This window comes from Xyrauchen texanus, chromosome 4, assembly GCF_025860055.1.
Source record: "Xyrauchen texanus isolate HMW12.3.18 chromosome 4, RBS_HiC_50CHRs, whole genome shotgun sequence".
NCBI classification, from domain to species: domain Eukaryota; kingdom Metazoa; phylum Chordata; class Actinopteri; order Cypriniformes; family Catostomidae; genus Xyrauchen; species Xyrauchen texanus.
Genome location: NC_068279.1, coordinates 16,067,155 through 16,085,800, shown reverse-complemented (window position 1 = coordinate 16,085,800; position 18,646 = coordinate 16,067,155). Strand labels below are relative to the sequence as shown.

The 18,646-nt window shown below is 40.8% G+C and overlaps 1 protein-coding gene across 1 annotated transcript in view; it reads left to right on the top strand.

Annotated features, from left to right (window-relative positions):
• Positions 1-18,078, top strand: part of LOC127634578 (GAS2-like protein 1) — a 41,996-nt gene extending 23,918 nt beyond the window's left edge. Inside the window, exons 2-5 of the mRNA XM_052114195.1 lie at positions 2,151-2,258; positions 9,606-9,702; positions 11,076-11,385; positions 13,397-18,078. Of these exons, the coding sequence (XP_051970155.1) occupies positions 2,151-2,258; positions 9,606-9,702; positions 11,076-11,385; positions 13,397-15,302 (2,421 nt within the window). The 3' untranslated portion in view covers positions 15,303-18,078. The remainder of the gene's footprint in view (positions 1-2,150; positions 2,259-9,605; positions 9,703-11,075; positions 11,386-13,396) is intronic.
• Positions 18,079-18,646: the final 568 nt, after the last annotated feature.

Genomic DNA, 18,646 nt, shown 5'->3' with positions numbered 1-18,646 from the left:
AGTACTAAACAATGGCCCCATATGAGTTATTAGCAGGCTCAAACAGAATCTGAGGACTTTTCTGCATTTTTGTATTTTTTTATGCTAATTTTGAGGGGGAAACTCAGCAGAAGGGATTTAAACAGAACAAACTGTTAAATGGAGCTGAGAGTCCTGCATTCTTTTTGGTAGCTAAAACCATCATGAAATTAGCTAAAAAAGTAAACAAACCTGCAATGTGTTGGGAATGCATAAAACTTTTATGAATTACAAAATAGCAATTCTGCGGAAATCAGAACAATGCGTGCGCAAATTGTGTCTAGGCCTGGTTATTAGTCAAAATACCTCAGCTCATATTTCTATATGAAACTGCAAGAAAGTTATATGAATAAATGAGCATACAAAATTCATAGTTGATGAGTTGATGATTTAAATTTCCTGACATCTAACACTACACTACAAAAATAAATGTGATGGTACCATAGATGTTACAATGATGTTTTGATGTGCTATTTGTAACAGGTGAAGGATGGGCAAGGAGGAGGCATGAACTGGCTGAACAGTCAGTGTAAACGTTCATGTAAAACTCAACATAAAACAAACATATACAAACACACACACTTGCAGCGTGGCCGCGTGCATCTCTCTCTCAAACTGGCATCTCTGGCCCCCCTTTATTTCGCTCTCCCACTGATCGTCTGATTCAGCGCCAGCCATGCACCCTCACGGCCCAGCCACGCCATTCTCCCCATCACACTATTGTATTAAATGATTACTATATTCATGTGCCATGGTATTTATTTACATGAAAAAAGTACTTCAAAGAATACCATGGAATTATGGTACAAGTCCAAAAGCCGTGCTAATAACGTGCAACTTTTTGTTTTACATTCATACAAACTGAAACGTTGTATATATATAAACATACATGGAAAGTGTAGTTTTCCTTTACAATGCTTTTTTTTTTCTTTTAATACAATAGATATGATTCAAAAATAGGTTTAATTCTATGAAATGTGATTCTTTTAAAAATTATTATATAACATTTTTATAGGGGTTATACACATTTATTCCACTCTCACTTTACAATGAGGTTCCATTTGTTAATAGTTCACCCAAAAATTAAAATTATCTCATAATTTACTCACCCTTATGCCCTCCCAGATGTGTATGGCTTTCTTTCATCTGCAGAATGCAAATTAAGATTTTTTAAATAATTTCTCAGCTGTTTTGGTCCATACAATGCAAGTGAATGGGTGACAAAATATTTGTAGCTCCAAAAATCACATAGGTCAGCATAAAGGTAAACCATAAAGGAGGTTGCACACTGGATGAGAAGAGCAGTGTCACTGCTAGCACATAGCACAGGTATCAAACACGGGGCACGTCGATGAGGTTCAGGTTGAAAACAGTACACACAAAAGTTACCAAGGTTTTTCCCTTGTTCAAGAATGAAGAATGCTAAAGTAAATAATCTATGTCATTTGATAATGATTTGAGATTAATTTAACGAAAAATTTGAGCAGCATCCGGAGTCGTAGCTGGGTGCCGTCGACAGACGGCAAGTGGTGGTGGCGGTGTGCATACCTTTATTGAAAATAGTTGTTTTGAATTTTAGTCGTATAGATTACTTTTATGCTGCCTTTATGTTCTTTTTGGAACATTTTGGCCCCAATTCACTTTCATTGTATAGACCTACATAGCTGAAATATTCTTCTAAAATGCATAATTTGTGTTGTGCAGAAGAAAGAAAGTCTGGGATGGTATGAGGGTAAGTAAATTATGAGATAATTTTATTTTTGGGTGAACTATCCCTTTAACATTAGTTAACAACTTTAGTTTTTTTTCACAACTTTTACAGCATTTATTAATCTTAGTTAATGTTAATTTCAACATACTAAACCATTTTTTTTATTTAAAGTTGTATTTGTTAACTCTAGGAAATGCACTATGAACTAACATAAATTTAGAATGAAAATTTTTATTTATTAACTTAGATTATTAAATGCTGTAAAAATTATATTTTCATTGTTTGTTCATGAAATCTAATGCATTAATTAATGTTAATGAATGGAGCCTATTGTTAAGTTTTACCCTTTTTTATGAGTTCTAAATATGATTATCAGCATATGAATGGGATGTGTTTAATAAGTATCCATATTTTTTTGTAGGTAAGGGAGATTCTGGGCCAGTGCTCCTGTCCATCACAGTTCCCCATGACCAAAGTCTCAGAAGGGAAGTACAAAGTGGGAGACTCCAGTGCACTGATCTTCATCAGGGTATGCCTTCCAGTTTAATCATAACACTCTCACCAATAGCCAGTGACATGTCTGTTCTGTCAAATCATGGAGACATCTTTCTCTTTCTTGCTTTCTTCAACACACTTATAGATTTCTTTTGTTTTTCTCCCCTTTTCTCCCCAATTTGGAATGCCCAATTCCCAATGCGCTCTAAGTCCTGATGGTGGCGTTGTGACTTGCCTGGAGTGGGTGGTGGAGGACAGATCTCAGTTGTCTTCGTGTCTGAGACCGTCAATCCCCGCATCTTATCACATGGCTTGTTGAGCGTATTACCTCAGAGACGTAGCGCGTGTAGAGGCCCACGCTATGCTCCGTGGCATCCATGCACATCTCACCATGTGCCCCACAGAGAGTGAGAACCACGTTATAGCAACCACGAGGAGGTTACACTATGTGACTCTACCTTCTCTAGCAACCGGGCGAATTTGGTTGCTTAGGAGACCTGGCTGGAGTCACTTATCATGCCCTAGATTTGAACTTGTGACTCCAGGGGTGGTAGTCAGCATCAACACTCGCTGAGCTACCCAGGCCCCTACTCATAGATTTCTTTAACTTTCTTCTATAACAAAGTTTTAGTACAAAGCCAAGGGAAACCATCAATTCTGCTATTTACTGTTTGATTCTGTGCCTCTGTGTACTAGTATTTAAATTTTAACATGAATAGAATGGAGGCCAGACAATAATAATTATAGCTCTATGTAAATAAACTTAGTTCGTGGGCAGTGGAGGAGTCAGGAGACAATGAAGCTGGTTTAAGGTCAGATCTTTTAACAATTAAATTGTCCACACTTGACAGTAACCATCAATAATAATTGCTCTCTCAGGCTTGGACTCGCTGGTCACTCTCTCCCCCCTCTGATGCTCTGGTGTGCCTTTTAGATCTCCCTCTACCATCACTATAATGAGAGACAGGTGTTAGAGATTATTATGACCCAGGCGATGAGCATTACCGCTCTCCCTCTCCCGCAGATTGACACATGACCATGCCACATACCCCCACCACTGACTCAGGTTGGGGCAACATCCGGCCTGCCTACCCCAGCAGGTAGTAGCGGAGGGTAAGAATAGCCCACTTAATCGCAGCCCACTGTCGTGTCAGCCCACTTAATCACAAGACAATCCTTTTCAATGGTACTGTAATTTGTCTCCCTGAAGGAGAGCTTGCGACTTATAAATATCACTGGCCGTCCCTCCCCTCCTACCTCCTGCGAGCGCACCGTGCCCAGCCCCCTGTCAGATGCATGAGTCTGCAAAATAAAGGGGAGAGAGAAATCAAGTGCATGTAAAAGCAGTCCCCACACAGTCCAGACTTTACCTTAGGGAAAGCCAGTTGGCATGACTCTGTCCACTGGACCGGATCGGGAGCCCCCATTTTAGTAAGGTCATTCAGCGGGCTGGTGACTTTAGATTAACTAGGCACAAACCTTCGGTAGTAGCCAGCCAGCCCCAAAAACTGCCTTACCTCCTTTTTGGTCTTGGGTGCTGGACAGGCTGCGATCACTGCGGTTTTGTTAGCCTGTGGACGCACCTGTCCGTGACCCAAGTGGAACCCCAATTACCTAACTTCCACCCACCCAATTGCACACTTCTTCGGGTTGGCCCGTGTGTCCCGCCTGTCTCAGTGCTCTCAGGATATTCCTCATTTATTTATTTTATTATGTCATATATTTAACTTTAAATCAGTCTGTTTTTATATATTTTGTTTGTTTGATATGTAAAGCACTTTTGGTCAACTTCTGTTGTTTTTAAATGTGCTCTATAAATAAAGTTTGTCTTGACTCAAGTGTTGCATATGTCGCCGCCAATCATTATTATAAATGATAATGTCGTCTAGATATGTGGCGGCATATGCCATGTGCGGTCTGAGGATCTTGTCCATGCGGCTGTGAAATGTTGCCGGGGCTCCGAACAAACCGAACGGAAGCGTCATCAATTGATGTAATCCAAACGGTGTGGAAAAAGTGGTCTTTTCTCGGATATTGGAGTTGAAAATTGAGCCGCGCCCAACCGATCGAGTAATTCTCCAATTTGTGGCATTGGATAAGTGTCAAATTTGGACACTGCATTCACTTTCCGGTAGTCAGCACAGAACCAGACCGAGCCGTTGCTCTTCGGTATCAGAATTACCGGGCTGGCCCAATCGCTGTGCAACTCATGTATTATGCCCATTTCGAGCATTGCCTCTAATTCTTCCTGAACAATCTTTTTCTTGTGTTCAGGAAGATGAAGGGGCGGCTATGCACCATCACCCCCGGGGTGGTCTCGATATGGTGCTCTATGAAGTTCGTGCAACTGGGTAGGGGTGAAAACACATCCGCAAATTTAATTTGCAACCTGGCAATATCTATAAGCTGCGACAGTGAGAGGTGGTTTTCACAAGGGACCGGGGTGAATGAACCTGATTTGGGAGATACCTACGGCCCGAGCTCCGTCCTCTCCAGAACTACCGTCACAAAGGCTACAGACACCGCCTCCCTCCATGGTTTGAGGAGATTGAGGTGGTAGATTTGACGTGCCCCTCTCCTATCCGTTCACCTAACCTCATAATCTTGATTTCTTGCCACTTGGCGAGTAATTTGGAGCTCGAGGTGGGCAGCAATACAATACAAATTATAAAAATTTTATTGTAGTAAAAATTACTATCTCTCATAGTCGAGTGCCCCTGTCGTACAGTCGGCACTGATGTTCTTGCGCTTGGAGCAAATTCCTGTGTTACCTGCACCAAAGTGTGGAGTTTTGCTCTAAGGTCAAGAATGTATTGAATTTGGTTTTTACTATTCGAAGGTCCTTCCTCCCAAGCTTCCCGTATGACATCAATCACACCGCGTGGCTGGCTCCCATACAGTAGCTCAATTGGGGAAAAACCCATGGAGGCTTGCGGGACCTCTTGTATTGCAAACAACAGGGATTCGAGCCACTTATCCCAATTCTTAGCATATTTGTGTAAGAACTTACGAATCATGTTTTTTAAGGTCTTATTAAATCGTTCGACCAACCGGTCGGTTTGCGGGTGATAAACACTGGTGCGAATCGTTTTAATGCCTAATAATTTATATAGTTCGCGAAGTGTACGTGGCATGAATTTGTGCCTTGATCAGTGAGGATTTCCTTTGGAATCCCCACTCAGGAGATAATTCTGAAAAGTGCCTCCACAACACTACGTGCTGAGATGATGCGCAGTGGTGCTGCTTCCGGATATCGTATTGCATAATCCACCAGAACTAATACAAAGCGATGGCTGCCTGCAGTCAGCTCTAATGGCCTGAGGTCCATTGCCAATTCTCTCGAAGGGGACCTCGATCAACAGCAGAGGGTGCAATGGTGCTTTTGGGGTGGCTGGTGGATTCACCAACTGACATTCATGGCACGCAGCACTCCATCTGCGAATGCCCGACCAAAAGAAATGGGACATTAAACGGTTCAAAGTCTTTTCGTCACCTAAATGGCCAGCCATTGGGTTATAGTGAGCTGTCTGGACGAGTGTTTCTCTATTTCTCTTTGGTACCTAGAGCTGTGTTGCATTTTCTTTGGTTTGAGTGTCCTGCGTCACTCAATACAACCACTCCTTGATAATAAAAAAGTATGGGTATGTGAGCGCAACATTAGATTGGAGCTGTTGACCATCAATTACTTTCACTTGGTCAAATGCTTGGGGAACTCATCCTGATACAGAGCCAACGTTGGCGGCCCTGGCACGCCTCTCCAGCCATAGCGTTGCACGTCATAGTCCCCCTGCACTACTTTGCATCCACACACATTACACCCAATAGATTTTTAAAGCCGGACCAATTAGTTCCCAGAATTAGTGGATGGGTGAGGCGGGAATTAACCGCAGTCTCAACTCTATGCCTTTTCACCCTGAATCGTATCTCAATGGTAAGCACTGGATACTTGTGAATATCACCATGCACACACCTCACCCTCACCCGTTTATTTTTATACAATGCCCCGTCTTGCACCATGCGTTGGTGGATCGAGGTTTGAGAACAACCTGTATCCACCAAAGCTTGACGTGTATCCTCTTTTACTAATACATCTGGTCTAATACACCCCTGCCCGATCGGGGGCGACCTGTGGAGCTTCGGGGATCCGGACAAGTGTCTACACCTCCATCACTGGACACATGCCACACTCTATTTTAAGTCATTTTAGGTTTTGAAAGTGTTCACGCAGTTTCCAGGCTGACCTATTCAAGACTTGGTCTGTTGTCTGAGTGCATCAAAAAGCTCCCACACCCAACTCTACTGCACATATAAATAGACACTTATGCAATTTCCTTTCCTCTACCTTGCTCTCTGGATTAGTGTGCGTGTGTGTGTGTGTATGGGTGGGTGTATGTGTTTACATGCACTTTATACATGCATCTGTACATGTTTTAATATGTTGTTGAGTTTTTTTAGCTGGAGAAGTAATTTTATTTCCCTCCGTTTCAGCAGGCTGGAAGCAATTAAACTCGATTTAGTCTGATTCTCCTCCGCATGGATAATGTAACTGCAACCTTTTATCCCCTCTCTCTCCCTGTCTCCATCTGTCTTGATTATCTCTCAGTTTTCTCCACTGTGGTATGTGTATGTGTGTGTACTTTTGTGGTCTGATGTGTAACACATAGCTAGTGCTGTTAGTTTGAGCCCTTTTATTTACTGTGTCAGTGATTATATATATAGACCCATCATGCCATCATCTTTCACCAGCACAATTGACACTAGCAGCACAGTGTGGGGTGAAGCAGGGGCTATTTACATGCCAAGCTCAGCTGTGTTAAAATACTATGAAGAAGGGAAATGAAAAGGAAAGGGAAAAAATATGACCTTGAGGCTGATCTTCTTGGTGGGCATCTCATTCAGAGGCTCAAAGCACTTTTGTGCCATCATTTGGATGTTTGTGAACTACAACAACATGCTTAAACCCCTGGAGTTAGAGACATTGGCTCAAGAGACATTAGCTTACTGTTTATTATAGTTATGGTGTCAGTATGTTTCCCGCCTGTTGCCATGGTGACTCATGGGCTGAATCCCAAGGGCTTTTTAAAGAGAAAATGAGGAGAGCTTTCAATTGGCTAAAGAAGAGGAAACCCTACTGAAAAATCAGTAATACTTAAACCAGCCTAAGGGGCAGTTCAAACCAAACTTGTTTTACACTAGATGCAGGACAATGCATGGTACAGAACACAGGTGTTTCAGGGTGCATTTTTAAAAGTTGACGTTCTTCTGTATCCTGATAAGGCATCTAAAAAATGTGGCGCTCCTGTAACCGGTCATGCTCGACCCACTCAGAGAGACGGGCGCGCTAACGAGGAGGCTAAAGGTTAAAGCCTCTTGCGCCAGTCGCTAGTGGGCCTCTCGAGGCTTACACACTGCAAAGCATGTACTAGCTGGCTACTGTTACACTCACGCCCTTAAACCTCTCTTCCATCCAAATCATGGCACCAGTCCTGCTCAACCCAATCCGAGCGGGATTTGAATTGGCGTATCCGGCATGGGAGGCAGGCATGCTAACGAGGAGGCTAAAGGCTACAACCTTGCATCAGTTGCTAGTGCGCCTCTTGAGGCTAGGGGAGTGAGGTGTACACTCATGTACCAGCTGGCTGCCGTTACACTCATGCACAAGAAGCTGAAAAAACAACAAGGACGCTTTGGTGCAACAGTCAAAGATATCCGTCTAACATGTTTATATAGAAAAACTATAAAACGTTTTAAAAAAATGCACATGGAAACAAATACACGTTCCATGTGAACTGCCCTTAATGCTGGTCTTTTTTGCTGGTTTTAGAGGGGTTTTGGGCACTTTTCAGTTTGTCAGGCTGGGAGACCATCTTGACCAACTTAACAGTAGCTTAAACAAACTTGGAGCTTAAACCAGTTAACCAGTTTAATGTTTGTTTTTTCAGCAGCTACTCAATTGTTTCCTTAGGAGATAATAACAAACCAAGCCTGGATATACCCACAGTTACATTTGCAAAGATATTTTATAATCACATCACAAAAATAATACATACAGTTCAGTTTAAGGTTTAGTTGTATGTTTAAGTTTGTGGTTCCATCCTTGTCAAAATGAAACTTTGTGTAAGTCACTCAAACACTCATATGCATGTGCAGGAGAGGGAGTTTAGCAATGCCTAGACTGTGAAGGTATCCATTGCATCAGATTCGAAGTACATAATCAACAACAAAGAGAGACTGAAAGACTTTTCCTGACTCAGGTTTGACAAAGAAATCAATGGCATCCTCTTATTCTGCCTGATTCTGTGTTCAACGGTGAATAACTTAAGGAAAGGGGTTCAAAGGAGGGGTGTTTCTATGCTAATTTTCATCCTTTCTGCTCTCTCTGAATACCAGCAGAGAGGGTGGTTGGTGCATGATTTCATTTTGTTCTCTATCCAGCTCTGTCATAGTGTGCTGTCATGATATTTAAGGCTATGAAGGCAGCAGTGAGGTGGATGGAGGGGTTTTTGGTGAGCAGCTCTGTTATGTAACAGTATTGGACATGGGGGTTGATTTCTTCCAGTAATAAACAACAAACTGACATGCTGTCCCACCTGTTTTAAATACACGTTAAACCTTGTTTCATGGCTGTGTATGTGTGTAATGAATTGATCAGTTTAAACTCAGCATGAAACTCTGTTCGCAACGTGACAAACTTCAGAGTAAATGTACAGCGGAACTAATTGATATTGATTGGATTGTGCCAGACTTGAATGCAAGTTTGCTAAAATAATGCTTAAAAAGGTATTTGTCTTTTGGATAACATTATCCAATAGCCCATGCGGCCTACGTGATGTCAGCAGAAAAGTAGTTGCAGAGAAAGAGAAAGTTCATTACAAAACAATTAAATAAAAAATAATATATGTACTGTATGCGTATGCGGAATGTGCATTTTTGGAATAATGTGCACAAATGCATCATTCTGTAAGATCAGAAACATGCATTAAGAAAGTAATAGTATGAATTTATATTTCATGTGGCATTTTACTGAATAACAAATACAAATGCTGTATTGAAAGTTGTACTATCTTTTTTATGTCAGAGCATTAAACAAAAAAATATAAAGACTAATATAGATAAATATAGACTATCAGACTTTTCCTACACTCCACTCTATTTTGTACTTTTCCATTAAGGAAAGAAAAACTCTCCTGCCTGCATTCTTTAACCATTTGAGATCAAGGTTTATAACAGTTTGGGTGATTTTAGTGTGTGTGTAAGCCTTCATGAATGTGGCACAAAGCTATATATTTGTTGATCAGAAGAGAGGTTTACTGTGGTTATGTGCAAGTAAATATTTGTGAAAGGTGTTCTTCTCTCTCTCTCTCTCTCTCTCTCTCTATAGGTGTTACGGACTCATGTGATGGTGCGTGTAGGTGGAGGTTGGGACACACTTGAGCATTACCTTGACAAACATGATCCCTGTCGCTGTGCCGCGTTTGGTGAGCTCACTTCTTGTGTGTCTCATTTCCTGTTTTTGAGCTTGGGACCCCTTGGAATTTTTTAAACAATACTCCACATGTTTCTCACTTTTTTTGTTCACAGTATTGTGCGTTCAAGTTATACTAGTTTTTGTTTCTAGAGTTTTGTGCTTACTAAGGGTTAGTTTAATTTCAGTTCTTTTTATTTTTTTAGGTATAACGATTGACAGACACATAACAGCCTCCTTGTATGACCCCGTTTACATCTGGTATTAAGATGCATCTCAGGTGATCCTAATATATGTGGTCAGATGAAACCCATTGCTGTTTACACCTGGTCAAACAAACGTGTCTCCAGTGACCCCTTTTGTTTCGATTTTGAGGGAAGGCTCTTTGATTTCATGACATATGACATACATAAATCACTATGTCATTGTGTAAACATGATAATAAACTGCAAAAAAGTCAGAATCTACAAGGAATGTGTGATCAAAAGTGGCTTGCTGTTTCTACCAGATGCATCTGAAATTGAATCCAAGTGTAACCAGTCCTGCTCGACCCACTCCGTAGGGGAGTCGAACTGGTGTCTCCGGGATGGGAGGCGGGCACACTAACGAAAAGGCAAAAGGCTACAGCCTCTAGCATCAAGCACTAGTGCATCTCTTGAGGCCAGGGGAGGGAGGTTTACACAAACCACACAGCTATCACGTACCAGCTAGCTCCCGTTACATAAGCACAAACGCAACATTTCAAGCAGAACTCTCTGTTATTTTAGCTGAGTACCAGTGCTGAAGGAGCTTCAGATGTTCATGCTTCTTGTCTGTGTCACTGCATGTTGATATCAGACCCCTAATATCAAATGGAGTCTGAATCAGACACACTGAGCTCCGTCCATCCTTGTGCTTCAAGTTTTACAATTTTCTGATCAGACGATATTTATTTATTTTTGTACTTTGAAAGCAGCTCATAAGCGGCAAAGTTTAAAACTTTTGTTGTAGTGTAGTGGTTGATTAACAGGTGAGGCATGGTGCCTTGCTGCTATCTAGGACACATTCAGGACAGATTACCATTTACACCTCAAATGCGATGTGGTCACATGCGTTTATCACTTACTCCATATGTGTTTTTGTTATCTAATCCAAAACGTTTTAAACCCTGTTTAGACTTGAATGTAGCACTGACCATATGTGATTGGATCATACCAAACCCATCTTAAAACCAGGTGTAAACGAGGTCTAAAAGTAAGGAACCACATTGTGAAATTATCATTTAAGTCAGTATAATGTTCAGGCAAATATTACTTTTGAATAATTTTGTCATCTTTTTATTTTTGACATGTTGGCTACATTTTGATTTTTAAAAGTGCTCTCTGATGCATTCTTTGACCTCAACAGCTCACCGGTATCAGCAGTCTAAAGCAAGTGGTCAGGGACCTCACAGCAAGAGTTCCAGCACTCAATCTTCCCGTTCTACAAGCCCTGGACCTCACTGGCACAATGAGGGTATAGCCCACTACAAAACTGCTGACAGGCGCTCTTTAGATCCTGCATTATGCTCCATGGCCCATTCCTCTCCCTCGCGGCTTGGCAAGTCGCAACATGCAGCTGTGCCAGTGGAGACGGAGACTAACACGGGGCGACCCACAACACTCCTTCCACGACACCCACAAGACAGATCAGAGCCACGCCACTTTAATCCCCTCAGGTCAGTGTTGGTGTGTTTAGGTGTGTGACAGTAAATTGGAGAGAGTGTGTATGTGTATGTTAGTAAGCACTTTCTTTACAGCTGTTAGAAAGTACCTTCAATAGAAAGGTACCCAAAAGTCACACTGGAATAAATGGCACTTTACTGGACGATGAATGTGAAACTCACCATTTAAGAGTTGTATTTAAAGGAATTTTATACGAATTTTCTTTAGATGTAAGAATGGTAAACATGATAAGTCTTGTAAGCAATACATCAAACAAATCAGAGATTTTATAAATACACATTTTACAATGGATTTTAGTCATCTTCAGAAATAGGTCACATATTTTATTGCTGAGGAAGAGTTCCTGGAACAAAAGCCAATGCAAAATACCTTCTACAAACCATTGAAACAAACATTTACAGATTTTACATAATATTTTTTCCTTTCTACATTATAACATCCCATGCATGTATGGATATGGTTAGTGTATGGACTTTGTATGGAAAGTATTGAAGCGTGAAGCGTTTGTCTGTGACACATGCATGAATGTGTGTTTTTACAGTTGTTTTTGTCTATATTGATCCCTCACGGTGTCTCACTCTGACCCAGATAACTCAACACAAATAATAGCACTCTGCTAGTCCACTGTACCTTCACACTAAGATGGATCTTAAGGCAACTGTGCACATGCACAAAAACACACAGATACAGGGAACACATGGATTACTGCAAGCTGATTGAAACTAATCCCAGATGACATTGTCCTGACATCCATCCTCTGCTCGTTTATGACTCCCCCTTGTGTTTGACAAAAATATTAAAAAATACAAGCAAAGTGCCTCTCTCTGCTTTATTATGCAAAGGATAACATGGGCGTGGACAAATAGAATGATTTTTCTGTTGTTCTTAAATTCCAGTCTAAAGAGATATTTATATATATATTTTCCCCTTTATTACCCTGTTCTAAATGTTAAAACAGTGGAACCTCCACATGTGTGATATTGCACACTTGGAACAAAAGCTTCAAATGGAGTTTTGTTATCCCCATCAGATTGCAGGACATACTATACGTCCATGTTTGCTAGGGACACCATTGTATTACTGCGCCATGAACAGCTTGTTGGTTTACTTTGGCAGTGTGCCTCAGTTTCTTTAGGATTACAAATGATACAGACCAAGCATCAGAGCAGCACACTTTAACACTTGCACTCCCAGAGCTGCAGGTGAGACATGCTGGATTAAAATAATCTCATCCCTCAGGTCTATCACTGAGGAAATAGGTTAGCTGAATGTTGATGCAGGTTACATTAAAGATATACATTAAAATTTAAGATGTGCATCTAAAAAGAAATTTCACTCTCTTCATTCCTTCTTTCAATAATTTCCATTGGTGTGTATTGTAGTAAAATCATAAAGGGTAGCACTTATACCATTACGCAGTTCTAAAGTGTATCTTGAATTTCTTGCAGTGAAGATTAATTGTGAATATTTGTTGTGTATAGTTTTTTTTTTGTGCCTTTTGTAAGGTTTTTCAAGAATTGCAATATTAGTAAAAGACTCTTTATAAAGAGTGTGCGAGGCGTGTGTGTGTGTGTGCGTGTGTGTGTGTGCGTGTGTGTGTGTGCATGTGTTTGATAATACCCGAGAACAGGTAATCCCTCTCTCTCTTCCTCTTTGATGGTTTATTAATCCCACAGCAATGACTGCTGAGGGTGCACTCTTGCATGTGCCTTCTAACATGCTTCAGTTCAAATGGATTCCCTGTGTTGTCAATAGTGACCACATATGTTAAATAACATAATAGAGATTATGTCGATCAAGAATTATCACAAAAAATAATCTACAAATGTAACTTGATTCAACTTAAACATTTAACTTAAGAACCCACTTTGCATATTTTTACATGTGATCAAAATATTATTTAAAGAATCACAGTCCCATGTCTGAGATATTTGTGAAAATGTTGACTAAATAGTCTCATTTCTCCCAAGATCCATCTTAAACTCTCTTTTTTCTAATTCACAGAAATAAGGAATCTCTTCTTCCAAAGACTCGCAGGCTTTCAGGGGACAGTGACTCCTCTACAGCTTCCTCTATAGGTGGAGGAAGCAGCACAGGAGGAGGTTGCCACTCTTTGGGTACACGGCATGCACACGGAGAGCAGGTGGTGCTGCTAGTGAACCGTAAGGAGGGGAAGCATGTTATCGAGCGTCCTGGAGCAGGGTCACAGGTTTCAACTCTGAGAACCTCTCAGGCCTGCGCCCGTAGTGCTTCTAGAGAGCGCTGTGGTCCGCAGTCCACCTCCATCCTGAAACCTAGCCCACCCAAAGGGCCAGCAGAAAATCGCACCTCTCGCCCTGAGAGAGGCAGATCCATGGGCCCTGAAGGTCCACGGAGGCTCCAGGCTCCATGCTCCCTCAGCCAAGGCAAGACACCTAGAGGCCAACTGGGTGAGGTCAATCCTGGGACATCTCCTCGCCACAGAGACCCTCAGCCTCTCTCCATGGATCGGAGAGAGGAACTGAGGCCCAAGCATGTCCCCACAGCCACTTCAAGAATAAGCGTAAACTTGCCAAGAAGACAGACGTCTGCCTCCAACTCACCTGTGAAAGGCACCACCATTGGAAGTCCTGGGAAGAAGGGCATGGTTATGCCACGACCCCCTGCCCCACGTTCACCTTCCTCTGGGAGTCGAAAATTACCTCCCCCTGTCTCAAAGGCAGGGCGGCGCTCTCCACATACTTCTCCACGATCAAGTCATCACCATCTACCACGTTCCCCTCGAACTACACACAATCCACGATCCACAGGGAAAGACAAAAGAGGGTGGGTAAATAGCCACCACCAGCAGCAGGAGAACCAGGAGGATAGCTGTATTTTTAGTTTACACCTGTTGCCAAGTCTGGACCCTCAAAGGGAAGAAGACCTGTATCGCAGCTTTGAGAATGAGTTCCTGGCCAACACAAAACAAGCCAGGGTTGGGCAGGGTAAAGCATCCACTGCAAGGGAAATAGGGTCCCTACAGCTTCCAGTAACCCAACAGGGTTTAGGGGTGCTCCCAACATCTACAGGTGACACTAATATCACAGACTCAACTTATACTTCCTCTAACTCTTCATCTCCTCGTGCCTATGCTCTCGAGGATCCTCCCACCCTTCTCCATAGCCAGATTCGCGGAGGCTTTCGCAATGGGGGGCTACTGGATGGAGAAAGATGGGGTGGTAGAGGTGGCGGTCTCCGAAAGCTCCCAGCCATCTCCAGCTCCACAGAGGGAGGTGAGCTCCTGCAGGCCTCAAATCCAGGCCTATCCAGGCTCCAGATGTCCCAGTCTATGTGCCTCCACAAAGATCTCAATGGAAGCCATGGGAGTCTCCCTCTGGCAGAGGTGCCAATGGAGAGCCAGCACGAACTGGGGACTTGGGCTGGGGTTGAGGGGGATGTCCCAAAAACTGAAGATCACCCTGACCTGCCATACGACAGTGCAGATCTAAATGCTGACCTGCCAATTCCCGAGTCCTTTCCCGCTCCACCACCACCTCCAGATGACTGTTCTTACCAGGACTCCTCCAGTGAGAGCTCCTCCATGTGTTTTAGTCTAAGTGAACCTCCATCTGAGGGCTCCTGTACTCCTCCTCCACCACTGGCCAATGGGAATACTGATGGTGCAGTGGTCCTCCCAGCCATAAGGGGTCAAAAGATGGCAGAGCGGCTACCCTCCATCTACAAGCTTAAGCTACGGCCGCGGATCAGACCTCGTACCGACAACAGACCTGATAACAGCACGTCACGCATCCCTACTCCTGTAAGATTCAGGAATCATTGTCCGCAGTCTCCTGCTATCTCTTCCCCCCTTCAGACCCCACCACAATCCCCATGTTCAAACTGCCAACATCATCCAAACCCAGCCGCGATCCCTAGTTATGGGCTCTAGAGAACGTGCCTACTCTTCAGAACCCAGCGTGGACACAGAAGCCTGGATATAGTAAAACATGGTGGTGTGGAGGAGGATGATGATGTCTGTGAACCTTCTCTTTACAGTCAATTTAGAGAGAAGAGTGGTTGAAAAAAGCACATTTATAATGACAAAGAGACAATGCACCTCTGACTGTTATGGCTAACATGTAGCTGGATGCTGGAATCCTAACTGTCATTTCACTTGAGACATAAAATTGTCCTTAAGTGGTTAAGAACATTACCAACTACATTCTTTAGATCTTTGACCAAAATACAGACTCATAGCATCATCTTGGCATAAAAGGTTTTACCAAAGGCAGTGCCCTTCAAGTTCATGTGATCATGGTACATTTTTAAAACAGGTCAATAATCTCCATGAGAACTTTTTTTTTTTTTTTTAAGGTTTAGTTCAGTTTTGTTTAAGTTTAAGAGAAACTTAACTTCCCAATTTTATCAAGAAATGTTAATATACAGAGTACACTGTATAATTGGGGTGGTGTTTTAAACATTTTTAATAAGAGCTCTAGAATCTCTAGAGCAAATAAGATGGAGTAGTGCAAACTTTTTGTTGTAATTTTATGTGCATCTACTAGCAAGATGGATGCCTGTATGACGTTTTCACCAGACTTCCATGTCATAAAATAACAGTACACTTCTTTAGCCCATTTAGCTAAACAGCACATCATATCAATTCACATCATATTTACTCTGTTTAGAGGATCTCTCAAAAACATTAATGAGAGTCCATAATCCATAGGTTATCGGCCTGCTTTACATCACCTTGGATAAAGATTTAGGCAAATATGTTGTATTTGTGTATTATTTTCTGTACAAACTACAAAGGGCAGTGTATAGGTTTATTTGTAAAATATGTTCAATTTATTAAATGTTTGTTTATGTGATGTACATATAATAATTAATTGAATTTAAAATGTATGCTGTTTATTTCAGTATACTGATTCTGCCTTAGCTATGCATTTTTGTTTTTGAAAGTTGCCTTGACTAATCTATTGCCTTAAAAGATGAGAAGTTTGTTTGTGAAGTAGAGATGAGGGATGATTTGTAAGTGTGTGATTAGGTATCTGGGTGGATAAGTGTGTGTGATAGTGAAAGTGTCTTTTCATAGACCCTCTGCTTTTACCCCATTGTTAACTCTGTGAGACAACATATGTGAGACAGCCAATCACATATATAATATAACTGTCTGTAACATCAATGTCTTGCTTTCTCAGCACACCTCTGCTTAGCAAGCCCCTGATTAATAAGAGGTCAATAAAATGTTTTCAGCTAGATGGAAATCTCTTAAAACTATGTATACAAAAGTAAATCATTTAAAAAAATCCATGATTAGTGATACTTTTCCACTGTGTCATTACCACCTCCAGAAGCTAAGTATCTATCAGAGCTTTGTGATGCCACCAAGTGGTTGAATAAATGATCTACACAATGCAACATCCATATTGTTGTAAGGAAGAAATGTGTAGTTTTGAAGTAAGGGAAAGCTTAATCAGTTCTTTGTCTGTTGTTAACTTGAATGTTACTTGCGATAAAAAGTACAGTATTCATGCACACTGAAGAAAGTTATGATTTGTTTGTTTTATATTCAAACACTTCTAATCTGACAGGTACTAGACAACTGCATTTAATAGGGAAAAATTTGACTTAAAGAGTTACACTACACACGTTTAGGTTTGTCATTGGATTGTGTTTATTTATATGAAAGGAGTAAGTCTTTAGGCCTTGGTAATTGATTTTGGGTAAATTGTTTTGTCATTATGGGATGATGTTTTATGTTTTTAAATTAATGGTTCAATTGTTTACTTTGGTGAGTTCTCTTTTAAAGTCTTTATACTGCCATTTATTTATGAGCTCAATTGTTTTATCTAGAGATATTCTGATGTTTGCTGTTTCAGTGAATCAAAAAGGAGTCTTAGAGCAAAAAAAGTGGTAAAGATGTTTATGGGGTTGCATTTCAGTGTTCTTTCTGACCTAAAGGACTGCAAATACAGGATTATTATCATGACTGCTGACAGTCTTGTGTAAAAACTGCAAAACAATGCATCACTGCACATTGCTTCTGTGTCCAGTGCCATTTAAACATCAGTACTGGCATTTCATACCTAGGTATAAATAAGGATGGTAGAACATGTTTGCTGTGCTTATTTAAGTTAGTCGGACATACCCTCCCAACTACTCACTGCACTGCGATTCAGTTATCTTTCCAGTATATAATCATTAACTGCCATACATTTGTACTGTTAACTTATTTTGAGTTGCATTTGTATTACCTCTGTTTTGCTTTCCTACAAAAATCTTACAGAAAAAAAGAAATGTTTTTCTTCTGCAATGACTTTCTTAAAATTTAGAAATTCTGAGATAATATATTGCATGGTTGTTTTTTTCTTCACTATTTACATCACATCTACAAGCCTGTAGGATTCTTATGCTTGCTTGAAAAATCTTTTTTGCATTGTGCAAATGTGATGTTCAGATCTGATCTACAAAATGCATGTCAAATCTATGACATTCTCTGGTTCAAGTAAATGAAAAGGCTGTTGGTTAATATTAAAATGTGAATGTCTTTAGATTCACTTTAATTTCCACAGTTAGAATTTTTGGGTGATAAATCATTTTTGTTCTCAGTTGTTGTTGTTTTGTTTTTTTATGGTGACAATAAAATGTTAGTTCTTGACATTGTGAAATTTGTATGTGTTGAAAAGCAATATTGCAAGACCAACATTCCACTGTTCCTTGAAAACCAATTGCTGTTAATTTAATTCTTGTAATAAAAATGTTTTAAATGAAATGCTGTGCATTGTGCTTGTGTTGCAGAACTAATTTTCTTTTTAGGTAATCAGTTACATCATTTTTAAAGTTAATAAATTACAAGTGAACTGTCAGATTTTGATTTTGTACTAACGTGTGTTGATTTTTTTTTTTCTTCTTAACTTCAAATATTGAATAAGCTAACATATGCATTTTAATGGTACTTAAATTTAACTTTTTGGCTGAACTTAAAATTACCATGTAGGCTCAATTTAGTCATGTAGTCACGTAGAGGGAACCCAAGTAGCTAGTACAACGGATGTTAGCATGCTGAATACATGCTACTTGTATTAACCATTTTTTGATTAGCATAGCAATTGCTCAGCAAATATATAAATATCCTGAAAAAATTATCTAATGCTTTACCTGTCCTCAAGCTCCACTATTCACCATAATGTTAACCCCCAAAAACTTTACCTAAACTCTTTCAAACAACACAACAAAACATTAAACACTAACAAGTATCTCCCTTTACATTCATCTTGCACAAAGACA